This window comes from Meriones unguiculatus, chromosome 9 (assembly GCF_030254825.1).
Source record: "Meriones unguiculatus strain TT.TT164.6M chromosome 9, Bangor_MerUng_6.1, whole genome shotgun sequence".
NCBI classification, from domain to species: domain Eukaryota; kingdom Metazoa; phylum Chordata; class Mammalia; order Rodentia; family Muridae; genus Meriones; species Meriones unguiculatus.
The window spans coordinates 100,776,088-100,789,562 of record NC_083357.1 but is presented as its reverse complement, the minus strand read 5'-3'; the positions used below and the strand labels follow the sequence as shown (position 1 = coordinate 100,789,562).

The window sequence follows — 13,475 nt, the reverse complement described above, 5'->3', positions numbered from 1 at the left end:
GAATGCCATTATATGTGGCATTAGTTGTTATTTCTGTGTGATAGCTTACCTTTTGCCAAATTTAATAAAAGTATCTTGAAATCACTAAAATTTCCCTGACTCCTAGGTCAAAAAAACCTCATCTATTCAGAGTCTTTTACTCAAGGAAAAGAAAGCTTGCTGGGTGAAGCTGTAAGTGTAATTAAGCCTGTAATTAAAAGGCTGTGTTGTGTAAAGTCTGTAATAAAAAGCTACATGCCACTCCATTGCTTTCCTTATTGTAAATCAAAAAAAGAAGTCACATGTATGGAATGTATTTGGTTTAATAATGTAGTGACTATCATAATACATGCACATAAAAGGACAGAGGATTTAGCTTGTTTATCCTTTGTGTAGGCTTTGCCTTAATGCAGAAACTAACGTAACTTAAAGTAGGGGGCTGATATATCTGATATATTTAACAAAGGACTGCCGTGTATCAGGAATGGTTCTAACAGTGCAGCAGTGATGTAGACTTCCAGGGCCCCTACCCTCCTGCACATCGGCTGTAATAGAGGGGTCAGAAGACAAGTCAGCTCCCATGGTTTGGATTATACATTTCTGTCAGTGTGCCCATTAGCACGGTCAAAAAGTTCCATTCACTCAGTATTAGAAATTTGTGTGAAGTGTTAAAATGGAACGTTAAGAGATCTGAAGTCATTGACCTTTTAGAAAACAGCCTAACTTTTAAAAAATGAGTTGTGCTTTGCTTGTCCTTCTTAATATATGTTCTGATGCCGATGTCAGTTAGTTTTCATGGCACTTCAGCTTTCACTCCAAAATGATACAAAAAATATGACTAGGAATATCACTGACTTCAACTCAGAACCTCTGTTACTTCTTTTAAAAATATAATTAAGGGGGAGAGAAGGGGTGCTGGGGAGATGGCCCCGTGAGCAAGAGCTCTCACAGCACAAGAGGGAGAATCCGAGTATGGATCCCTGTCATATACAGAAAGCCATGCCTGGACATATACACTGCTGTTGGAAAGGGGACAGGAGGACCATTGCAGCTTGTTGGCTAGTCTGGCCAGAAAAGCTTCACTTGAGAGACCCTACCTCAAGCAATAAGGCATAAATAGAGGGCACTTGGCATCCTTCTTTGACCTCTACACAGCACACAAAAAAGTCTGTAACACACACACATATGTAAAAGCATTTCTTGTTTATCATTAGTTCCCAGTGACATCCTTTGGTAGCAGCTGATGTGCTTTCTGATGGCATTATTCGATTTTAAAGCATTTGGGTTTTTCATGGGAAAATACCTGTGTTTTTAAAGTCTGTACTTAAAAAAAAAGAATTTCTGTGAATAAATGTAAGGCTGTCACTCTTGCTCTTTGCATTAAATAAACATGCTACACAGTTTTTCCATTTAAAAACATGCAGGTTAATTGATTATGCAAGAGTAGGTTCAATCAGGAACTCACAAACATGTTTGCAGAATGCACTATGATTTTTGGCCACCTTTCTAAAGTTCTCTTGCAGAACAACAGCTCTGCCATCAACTATATTTAGAAGCCAAATATTTTTTTTTAACAAAAACTCTGCCATTACTTAACCAAATGCATATAGTAGCAAACGTTGTTTTAAGATGAAGACGTTTGTTCCTCTGGTTTTTGTTTCTGTTATGTCTCTTGCTCTTGTCTTGCGTTTTAGAAGTTGAAGGCAGTGTGCTCTGGGAGTTGAGTTAATTGCAGTGAGCAGATCAATATTCAGCAGTCGCATCTTTTAAAGCCCTTTCTATCCTGAGATGTGATGATTCTATATTTACCTTTGCTCTTGGATTTTTTCTGTCAGTAGCAAGAAAGCAGTGCTATGCTGGAGAGAAAGTGGACAAGGGGTTTAGGAGGTGACAGGCATCGAGTGATTGTCTACAACACATGGGTGTACAAGGTACAGTTGCCGTTGGCTTCTTGTGCCCTTTCATTAAAGCTGATGCATTTTCTTAGTTTTAGTTATTTTTACATTTAGGAAGAAAGGGAAGACAAAAGAGCAGTTCTTAGAAGATACCTTCTCAAATAGCTTCCTGCAAACAGCCCCCAAATTCTTAGAGGTCGGTTAGTATGGAAGTTAACAGGAAGACGACTAAAGCCTGAAGAAGTGTAAGGAAGTAGGGGGATTTTTCATGATAGCCTATGTAAACAGTTTCCTGTGAGAATTAAGGAGCTGGAATAGTCTTACTAAGTCTAGGGCTGCAGTCCCAGATTTACTTCCAACCTGTACTAGCTGCTCGAAAGAAAATTGTTTTCTCAACGGAACCCAGTGCCCATTCTTAACGGAATAATGGAAAAAAGATAGTACCAGGTAAAGAGTGAATTTTTGATGTTCTTCCTTGTTACTTTCAAATATTCCTTTTCAGAAAGTATAAAAATGTTTTTATGTGTAGTATGTTGGAACCACAAGCACCGACTTCGTATTTCAAAGTTGGAAAAAATGAGATTGATGTCCTACACAGTTGTAAAATGCTGAAAATAAGGAGAGCTGAAATGAATTAAAGCCTAGTGTTGAGAAAGGCCAAGAAAAAAGCTTCATATCAACAGTGACTATAATTGAAAAGGTCCAAATAAGTATTTAAAACCTCCCCTCCTGAGACGTCTAGGATTTCTGAATTTCAAATTGACATTTTATGTTTGACAAGGTGACATTGTATAAGAAATGTATTGTAAAACACTGCTGTACGATAGGAAAATGATTGAATGTAAATATTTCAAGATGTGGACCACTGTTCAAATGTTATCATAAATCTTTGCCATTGTTTTAGGGGATAACTCTTCATGCATATGTGAGCTGGATTGATAGCTAGCTCTTGGAAAGGAAATCAGCAGCAGCTTTCCGCCTTTGTCTCAAACATTAGCCTGACCACTAAAATGTCTTACTAGGTTTTTTTCTGTTATGTGCTCATTATTACACATTATTGAAAAAAGTGTAATCACTTTTTTGAAGGTACTACACTAGCATTGCTTTTGTCCTATTCAGTAAGTGTTCTGAAATGTCACTGTTACATGATTGGATCTGCCACTGTTATGTGGGTTGGGAGAGTTTACACTTAAATTTTGCAAAGAAAACAGTCTGGGCTATAGCATTAACCATCCTTTCATTCTTTTCAGGTTTGGAAGGTTTACAGTTGCTGCTCTTCAGTCCAAAGTAGAACAGTATGAACGTGAAACCAATCGCCTCAAGAAAGCTCTAGAACGAAGTGATAAATATATAGAGGAACTAGAGTCTCAAGTAACACAATTGAAACATTTAGATGAGGCAAAGGAAGATATGGATGCTCTTTGCCAGAGGGCACCCTCTGCAGATGGCAGTGGGCCCAAAGGCAGTGATGAGATTGTGGCATCAAAGAATCAGAGTGACAGTACCAGAAAGCAGGCTGCCTCAGCCACCTCCAGTTCGGCTTCTCACCTGGCAACACCCTCCAGCAGCAGACTCACTGACACCAGTTCTGCCAGACAGGAAAGCACCATCAGGACTGAATCGAACTGTTCCAAAAGCAAAGATAGATACCCCAAGCCTACAGAAATGCTTCTAGCTGTAAGAGAGACACCAATGGATGCTTACTTGGAAAGAGAGTGGGGGAAGCCAAGTGACTGTGCGCCTTACAAAGAGGAAGAGCTGTATGATCTCCCGGCTCCTTGCACTCCTTTGTCACTGAGCTGTCTTCAGCTAAACACTCCAGAAAACAGAGACAACCCTGTAATCAAAGCAGGGAGTTCTAAAAAGCATGCAAACCATCTCAGAAAACTTGTGTTTGATGATTTTTGTGATTCTCCAAATGCCTGTAATAACAATTCTTCAGAGGATGATATAAATAGAAGTGAAAATGAGAAGAAATCAGACTGCTTTGCTTCCCCCAAGACAGGATTTTGGGATTGTTGCTCCACCAGCTATGCCCAAAGCTTGGATTTTGACAGTTCTGAGGGGAACACGATAGCAAATTCTGTTGGGGAAATACCTTCAAAATTGAGTGAGAAGTCAGGATTGTGCCTGTCCAAGAGACTAAATTGTATTCGCTCTCTTGAAATGAACCGGACAAGAACATCCAGTGAGGCGTCCATGGACGCTGCTTATCTTGACAAAATCTCTGAGCTGGATTCCATGATGTCAGAGTCAGACAACAGCAAGAGCCCTTGTAGTAACGGTTTTAAATCAGTGGAGCTGGAGGGCTCCTCAAAGTCGCCTCAGGGCAGGGAGTTTCTCGAGGAAGCTGACAAGTTGGAAGAAGGAACTAAAGTGAATCTTTCCAAAAATGTCCTTGCTACTGACCGGTTAGAAAATGCAAGTGAGTGGAAACCCACCTCCTTTTTTCTTCTCTCTCCATCTGACCAAGAGATGAGTGACGATTTTTCCCTCCATCCCACCTCTCATTCAGGAACTGGGGAAGTCAAACCCCAAAGCTGTCTGTTTCAGACAGAGTTTTCCCAGGGTGTTCTGTTAAGCGGTTCCCAAGGACTATTTGAGGATCAGAGGTTTGGATCGTCCTTATTTAAGATGTCTTCAGAGATGCAGAGCCTCCACAGCCCCCTTCAGTCTCCCTGGTCTACTGCCTTTGCGCCTGAAAAGAGGAGTAAGAGTGTGAATCAGTCAACAAAAAGAAAGATACAGAGCAGCTTGTCCAACGCCAGCCCATCTAAAGCAACCAAAAGCTGACTCACCAGATGTCCTCTGTGGCTTCATACTGAAAGCGGTGTGGGTGTCTTTAATGTACTGTAGTCACTTCATGAAGGTTCTACACAGTCCTGAACTGATAATCTCCAGTTAAGTGTCAAGCCAGACTTATCTGTCTCCAGGATACTTCATCTTGAAGAAACTTTGGCCTTTCATTTTCATGTGGTTATCGTTTTTACCAGGGAGGTTAGGAGAAGGATGTGATTTATCTCTTTGTTGTTTGTTGTTTTGTTTTCAATGAGTGTTACATGTACCTGGATTGACTGTATGTTGTTTTCTCAGATCTTATTTAACTGTTAGATATGGTGGCCGGTTAAGCCTCAACTGTCTTCAGAACTTGTGTTTCTTAGAACTTTTGGTATTATCTGTACTGCTCTCTAAAGCTATTTCAAGAGCAGAAATGATTTTGTATGTCCCTTCTTATTTATGGCATTTATACCTATTATCAAGGCCATGCTGGAGAAATGGCACTCTGACCTTAGGGTAGTCACTGACATTTTCTTAGGTTTTATATAGATGTTTACAGTTTGTTACATTGTGATCTATCCGTTCTGTGTCTCTGCCTGCATGCATACTCTTAAATGTACACTCGTATGTGTGAGAGTGTGTATGAGTGAAAATACTCTGCTAGTATGAAACATGTTTTTTGAATGAATATACTATTCCAGGTAGTTTCTGTTTGCTCATCTTTGAGCGTGTGTGTGTGTGTGTGTGTGTGTGTGTGTGTGTGAAGTTAGAGATCATTATGTATTGGAAGGCAGGCACTGATCTGTTGGATTTAGAGTAACATGAACATCCTAGCTTTATTTTCCAGATGTGTAGATAGAAAAGCAGTCTTTTAGGTTTCTGATCCATTGTGTCACAGGGAGCCCTTTGTGTGTTAAAGTTCTTGTTTGCATGCCACTGCTCACTGTGGGAGCCTTTTCGCCTCTTCCATTCTCCATCTAGAGAAAAAGGAAGTTCTTATTGGCTAATCAATATCTATTATGTAGGACATTTTTTCATGAAAAGTAACAAGTGGGAGTGGGAATATGTAAGCTAAGCACAACTTTTAGTTTAGGCTTTAAAAAGTACATTATTTTAAACATGTTTGGTATGCCACTCTAGGCTGTAAAAATGAGTCTGTATGCTAATAACTTGTTTATCTAATGTGCACTGAGCATTTTACGTGTATTGTCTTACCTTAACACTGCATGCTTTTTTATGTGAATTGAATAAAAGATACCATATGCACTGCATGTCTTTATGTCATCTTGGCTAATGAATCAGCCTCCAAAGACCTCAAATACTATTTTCAACTCATTTTATAGCAGTTGATCAACTCTGGTAGTCTGCACCTGTTTGTGTTTCGGCATAGAGGCCCAGGACCTTGGAGACACTAGGCCAGGGCTCTAGGCCAGATGCAGCTGCACCCATACCCTGCTCCTAGGAGAAAACAATAACAAAAAAGTCTTGTAATGTTCCCTTGTGTTTTATATTAAAAAGTACTTAATACCATAAAACATGGAAGTCAGATTGTGTGTCTAAACTCTTACTAAAACAGTTGAAGTGTCTGCCTTTGACAAGAACAGGAGAGCTGAATACTTGCCACAGCAACTTTGACTCACACAATCTAAAATATGTACTGTCTGCCCTTTTACCTAAGAATCTGCTGACCCTTGTTATAATAGACTCTGAGGATTTGATGAAACCATAAAAAATACAACAAATCATTTTTATGATCTAAAAAATCATGCTCTCTTCTTTTAGAAGTAATAATAACCAAGCTGGGGAAAGATGACAGAGTAGTGTTTGTTTTATCATACATATTTTCCAATAATTCAGTTTTTTGCCGTGGTAAAATTAATGGATATTTTCAGACCTAGTGGCAATTTAGATATCCTTGATGATACGGTTATACATGAGGAATTCATGTAGAAATTAAGAGGGCTTTGTCTTGGTAATTGTGAGTACTATGGTCTAAATTTCCCCCCAACTGGATCTATTGAAATCCAATCCCCAGGTAATGGTGTTAAGAGGTGGTACCACTGGGAAGTGATTGTCATAAAAGGGTAGGGATAATGACTTTGCAAGCAAGGTAGAGGGCACTAGCTTGCCTCTTGCAGACATAGTGGCCACCATCTTGCAGAACAGAATAGGCACACACCAAAAGCTGTATCTTCTGTTGCCTTGATTGTAAACTTCCTAGTGGGCAAAACTGCAAGCAATGTCTATTTCTTTTCTTGTATAAGCCTAACTAAGTGTGCCATGACAAAGGAATTAAGCACAAATTCCACAATCAAGACTGAATTTTTTTTTTAATCAAAATGTGTATCATTATGGCATGGAAGTTGAAATCTGTAGCCTGGTTCATCAGTGACCAGCATGGGTGAGTACACCCTCCTTGGGCCAGACTATTTCTTAGCTGCTTACCTTCGCGCTTCTGGAGGAGCATCCTTCCTCCCGAAAACAAAAAACATGAGTGCATAATTAAAACCCTTTCCATTTCTCAGCTATCGGGGATAATTGTATAGGATTTGACTTTTCATTCTTCCTTACTGCTGGTATCAGATCTCATAATAGATAGGTAGCTTCTTAGATTTTTAAATACGCATACCATGTCTGTTACAAACAAAACAGGTTGGGGCGTAGCTTAGTTGGTAAAGTCCTTTTCTGATGTGGCCAGTGGCTTGTGTTTCATCCCCAGCACTGCATAAACTCTATATGGTAGAACATACCTGTTGATCCCAGCAGTTTTGAGGTAAAAACTAGATGATACTAGTTCCAAGGCAGGAGAGAGAGCTCAGTGATTAAGAACACTAGCTGCTCTTCCAGAAGATCTCCATTCTGTTCCCTGCACCCATATGGCGACTCAGAACTGACTCCAGTTCTAAGGGATCACCCCCAGGGGGGAGGGACACCCTCTTCTGGCCTCTGAGGGTACAGGTATGCAGGTGGTGCATAGGCAAACACGGGCCAAACAACCACAAACATTAAAGTAATAATTTTTTAAGTTCAATTGCATACCAAGTTAAAAGCCTCAGGTACACAAGATTCTAACTCAAAAAAAAAAAAAAAAAAAAACACTTGAAACCAAAATATTTTTCTAGCCTCTATTTCATATAATCCACTTTCAAAACTTCCAATTTGTGGAAAACCAAACCGAATTGTTGACCACACTGCTGGAATGCTATGGAACCGTAGCTTGGAGCTGGCTGTCCAGCTACAAAGGTGGCTCTCTTCTCTGTCTGCATTTGTACAAAAAAGGGATGTATTTGGAATTTCTCAATGATTCTTTTTAAAGCATCTTGGGAGTATTTGTTTCTAAGTAGCATTCGGTTCCTGCCTGTCTTCCTGAGTCTAAAGCTCAAGACAGCATGTGAAATTTGAAGGTTTGAGTTGGGATGTTCGGTGGCACAGCCGTTTAGCACACAGTGCTTTAAAAAGTTCACATTAACTGATATATTTATGAGCTAAGTCTTCCCTACTGCTTCATTCCACTCAAGCTGTATTGGGAAAAGGTACACTTGCTCAAATACACTTGATGAGGACAAGTCAAGTTTTTAAAAAGCTACGTATAGCTCTCTAAAGATCTTAGAGGCTTCTTGTCATGAAAATATAGTTAGTCCTCTTAACTGAAAAACCTTCATCCCACCTAAAAGTTAAGTCTTCTGCTTTATTGAATTAGCTAACATACACAACCCCCTAGTTTCACATCTGAATTACTTTCCCTTTCTTTGGTGACTGTGTTGGCTTGAAACAAAGGTATCGTTGAACAAGAGAAGACCTTGGTCTGGAGCTCTGTTATGTTTCAGGACCTTATTGTTTCTACACACCTGATGGTCTCTAGTTATTAAAAATGCAATACATACAGGAGATGTTCTCCCTCATTCTGTACCTGTGAATGGTATGTACGTGGAGAGTATAAAATTGAAATCAACAGCTCATGGTGTGCAGCCTGTTAGCCTAGCAACGTTTCCCAAGCCTCATGGAAGGTTTTTCATCCCTGTCTGTGGGAGTCCTGCGAAGCAGCCCTTGCCTATCACAATGTAACCCGATCCCCTTAATAATACTTGGCAGAGAAAACCTTTTAAGCAATGATCTCAGAGTGCAGAGTGAACATTTATTGCCTAATTCTCGGAACCCTACTCACATCGAGGAAGCATCTATTAAGGTGTAGATTTAAGAACCCATCTGGAGCACAGCGAGGATGGACTCAGTCTGATGTGACTGAGGCAATCTGGAACACCTTGACTTGCACTTCCTCTTTTTCAGATAAGGCCTTCGGTGTTGCATTAGGGGGCAGCAGGCCCTTTGGTTGGATTAAACGTTTGTGTGGACTTGAGGGCATTTTGTGTTTGTTAGCATACAAAGACCCGTTCTCCAAAGGGCGAACGTTTGCCTCAGTCATTTGCCAAAACTTAAGTGTGAGGAGCGTGGGTGGAATTGTCCTATTTGATTCTTACTACGTAGGTGAACAGTTAGGAAGTCTGGAAGCTTCGCAGAGGCGTTTTTCCCTTAAAGTCTAGAAGCATAAACAAGAGTTGGTTGCTGAAGAGGACCTCTCTTCTGCGTGTCTGCGTGCACTGGAGCGGCCTTCTTGGAAGAGGTACTGAAGTCCAGGCTCCTAACGACAAAGGGTATCCGGTATTGCTCCGGCCACAGCAATCAAGTGGAGCTTTGCTCCGCCTCTTTTCAGAAGCCCCAGGGACTCTGGGTCTCGCTCCAGCCGCCTGAACCGGCGGCCTGGTGGCGAGACGGCGGCTCCCCAGGCGCTGGAAGGTTTCAGAGATGGTGGGGCGGCCTGTCTGCTGTCCATTAAGCCGAGGCCAGGCCCTCCGAGGCCTTGGGGAAGTTCGTCCTGGTGTTTAGGGTGAGGAGGCAGGGTCTGGCCCAGCCGCAGCAGCTCAGTCCCCTTCCCCACCACGGAGCCTCGCGAACTCAGCCTTTCGGGAGTCCTGCCAGCTTCGCCTCTGCCCAAGCCCTCCCTTTCCCGAGGTCACTTGGGAGGACCCACCCGCCGGATCCCTCCAGCCCAAGTTTCCCGCGCTCGGGAGGGCGCTCTCCTCTGGTCCTTCCCAGGCCTCCCGCATTCCAGCAGCCGGGTCTGCGGTTTCCTTTCATTTTATTATCACTCTCGAAACCTGGCGATTAAGACGCGAAACCAACAAAGAGTTTTCGTTCCACCTTAACCTTGCACACAATCCTTTAACAAATTAATTAATCCTAATGAATTAACACTTCATTTATTTAAACGCGCTACAGTCCATGAATTAAATTTTCATGCAGTGATTAAAGGCTGTTAAAATATGCATGATTTCGTTAAAATTTTATAATAAATCAGGGCAATGTGTTACATGACAAGGCAACTATTTCCCAGTCCCTCGCAAGGGGCTTTGATTTGTGCGGGCGGCGGGAAGGAGGGGCGGCTGGCGGCGGCGCCGGCGAGCGGTGGAGCCGGGCGACAGGACCCAGCTCCGCACGCCCGGCCTCGGACTGGCCGCCTCGCGGTTTCCTCCTCGGCTTCCAGACCCTCGAGGGATCCAGCTCCCGGAGGCCGAGGGGAGCCGGCGGAGGTCGGCGGGCGCGCCCTCCTGCATCCTCAGTCCCCTGGGCGGAACGGCCGGTCCTCGGCGGGAACGCGCCCGGAAAGCGGGGCCAATTTGCGTCCGGGACCCAGCGGCCGGCGCTGCGGCTGCCTGGCACGGAAAGGCGACAGAACTCGCATGGTGTCGCGCGGGGTCAGGGGCCGACGTACCTGTGGACAAGTTTGTTTGTCGTTATTTTAACCGGGGGACCTGGACGCTCCTTCTCTGAGCGGCGCGCTCCTCCAGCCCCGAGACCCGCAGGGCGCAGCCGGAGCTGGGGAGCCTCTGCTCTTCCCGGCCCTAAATCACAGGGGCCGTCGACCTTGTTAAGCGGAGGACAGCGACCATTAGGCCTGCAGCAGTAACGCTGTTGACGGACAGGCAGGGAGGGTTTCGTAAGGTAGGTGGGTTTGATGAGAGGTTAGGGTGGAAATGGACGCAAATCTGTTCACAGCGTATCGTAGAGAGTGATCCGTAATGAACTTACTTCGGATGACCAATTCAGGTCACGAGGCCATCTTTGGATGGAGTGATCACCTACAGTAGTGATCACTACCCAAAGGAAGTTGCCTTTGAGTTAAACTTCCAGGGGAGAGTGGAAAAACGAAAAAAAAAAAAAAACAACGAAGTAAAGGAAGAAGAAAGAAAAGAAAGAGAGGAAAGAAGGAAAAGAGGAAGAGTGGAAAAAAAGAGAAAGAAAAAGAAAGAAAAGAAAAGAAAGAAAGAAAGAAAGAAAGAAAGAAAGAAAGAAAGAAAGAAAGAGAAAGATGGTTCTCTCCCCCCCACCACCACCACTGTTTTACTTGAGAACCCCTCCCAGTACTTGGCCAACCTACAGATCATTCTGAGTGTGCACAAGTAGTCTTAGAAAACGAGCAGGATGGGCCCAGTGCCTCTCAAGCCTGGACCTGGCAGAGCAAGGGACGCTAGCTGCTGGAGGCAGAGCAATGACAGTGACTTCCCGGAAACCCGGGAGTCCTGGCTTTGGGTGCAGATTAAACACCTAAACACCGAGGACCATGCAGAACAGGGTTACAGCCTAGTACTAGGTGGAGTAGGCGTAGTGTCCTGAGTGCAGGGACACCTGAGTAGGGCCTGGGCCTGGGCAGGACTGTGTGAACCCCATGGAGGCCGGGATACTCAGTGAGGGAAGTTTAAGAGGTGATGTTCTTCCTGCCCTGGGGAGTCGTCCTGGGACCACGCCAATCCTCCACAGTGCAGCGTTGGAGCAGGGAGGCGCGGACTAGAACTGACAAAGCTCATCCTCCACTGGGAACCTCAGGCCCTACCTTAGGCCTATATCCCTCCTGCCTGGACCTTTCACTCCGTGCTTAAGCGGCCTTTGAAGCTGCAGCTTTGGGGCCTTTGAGTTGCCTATGAATGCTGGGTTCTCGCTGAGCCTGGACAAATGACTCATTTTGAATTCGCCTGTGCTTGCAGACACATGACTCCCAAAGCCTTGACCAGCCTCCTTCCCCACCAGGGGCTGGGTAGCACAGCCTGCAGCTGCATTCTGCAGGAATCTGTACTTCCCTGGGTCACTCCCACCACACCTGCCATACCTGTATCACAAGTACCCTCTTCCTGCTGTTTTCCTCTGTTCACACACTGTCACCTCCCGGAGAGCAGCCACGGAGGTGGAAGCTATACCGGAAATGCAGTTTCCAGCATCCCTTTGAAAGGAAAAACCAGCATCCAGATGGGCAGCAGCAGCCCCACGCATCCTCCTGGGTGAAAGGTGGAGCCAAGAGAGAGTTCTCCCACAGACTGAGCAGGCCCTTGCTCAGGGTCCCTCTCAAGTGTCCTCACTCTAACTAACCAGTGTGCTCCCTGGTTGCCAAAGGAAATATAAAGTCAGGGCTGCCAAAGGATGAGGAGAAAATTAATTAATGAGGGAAAGAAATGTGTCTCTGATCCAGATGATAGAGTCCCTGTCCCCGGGGGCAGAAATTCCTTGGAAATCAATAGCTGTGCCTTCATTACCCCTCTCTTGATAAAACGCAAAGCTTATGAGATGGGGGGGGGGGTTATCTGTGTTGGTCATTAAACAAGAAACAGGCGGGGTGATGGACTGCCCAGGAACCCATGCCAAGGTGCAGACCCCACACTGGGCACCATTAGCAAAGGCAGGGACCAACTAGTTACAGCAGTTGCCAAGCCAGGAAAACAAAGCCGTGACAGGAGGGAGGGCAGAGCCAAGGCTGACTTAACCACCCTTTGCTGCTTTTACCCTGCAGAAGGAAGTGTCCGGGGAGGGGGGTGGTGGAGCTTAGGGTGTGCATTCTTGGGCAGGATGGCTCTCCAGGCATCCTTTTGTACTTCCTTGGGACAGTCTCTCATCACCACGCTGCACCTATAGCATGTATACCCGCTTCCTGTGGCTTCCAGTCCTCACAGACCTTAAACTCTTGAGAGACCAGATACTCATAAATTAGAGTTCCTTTTATCTCCAGTGTCTGAAGCTGGCCCAGACCATGGCTGGCTGAGCAAACAGGTAAGGAAGGAAGATAATGAAGCTTGTCAGGGGACTGTGAAAAGAGCCAGGGTGCCTCTCCTAGGGCAAGCACACCCCGCCCCAGGCTTTATCTTCAGGAGACCCCTTCACAGATCTTGCAACCTTCAACCAGCCTCGGCCTGTTGAACCAATTCCTGTCTTTTTTTTTCTTGTCTCTGCCCAACTGGCCCTTCTTCTTTTTCTAAGTATTAGTATTGTTTGACAAAGCTCTGGATGTTACAAGTATGTTGGCAAACAAACGAGGCATGGGTGACCCTTGGATTGGACCCACAGTCCCTAATTTCTAGTGGGGAGGGGGGAAGAAAAAGCCTTCTTCAGAAAAGGGAAAGTACCCTGTTGCCAAAGAGGTGAGTTGGTAAGGGGCTCTTGAAATGGTTAGCTCCTGCATCTCCCTGCTGGTCCATAAGTCTCCCGGGGTCAGAAGGGTCAATAGAAGGAAGTTTGCTTGGAGTAGGTAAGGGCATGTGCCCTCCAGCCCCCACCCAATGGATCCATCTGGCCACAAACCTACCCTGTTTGCCTTTTAGTCTGTCCTGAGCCATTTAAGGCCCCTAGAGGCAAACATTTCCCCTAGGACGTGGAGCCCAGGCTGCTGGAGCTTGCTTCTAAGAAGGCGGGGCGTTCTGTCTTAAACCCGGCAAGAGAGCACAAGGACCCACTGCAGTGAGTGGGTGTCAGGAAGGATTAGATTAAGTCTGGACACCCGGT

General features: G+C 44.7%; 1 protein-coding gene across 2 annotated transcripts in view; it reads left to right on the top strand.

Moving 5' to 3' along the window:
• The window catches only part of Obi1 (ORC ubiquitin ligase 1), a 47,532-nt gene extending 41,609 nt beyond the window's left edge, over positions 1-5,923 (top strand). For both annotated transcript variants that reach the window (XM_021647054.2, XM_060391573.1), the window contains exon 6: positions 3,125-5,923. In XM_021647054.2, the coding sequence (XP_021502729.1) occupies positions 3,125-4,667 (1,543 nt within the window). In that variant the 3' untranslated portion in view covers positions 4,668-5,923. The remainder of the gene's footprint in view (positions 1-3,124) is intronic.
• The last annotated feature ends 7,552 nt before the right edge of the window (positions 5,924-13,475 follow it).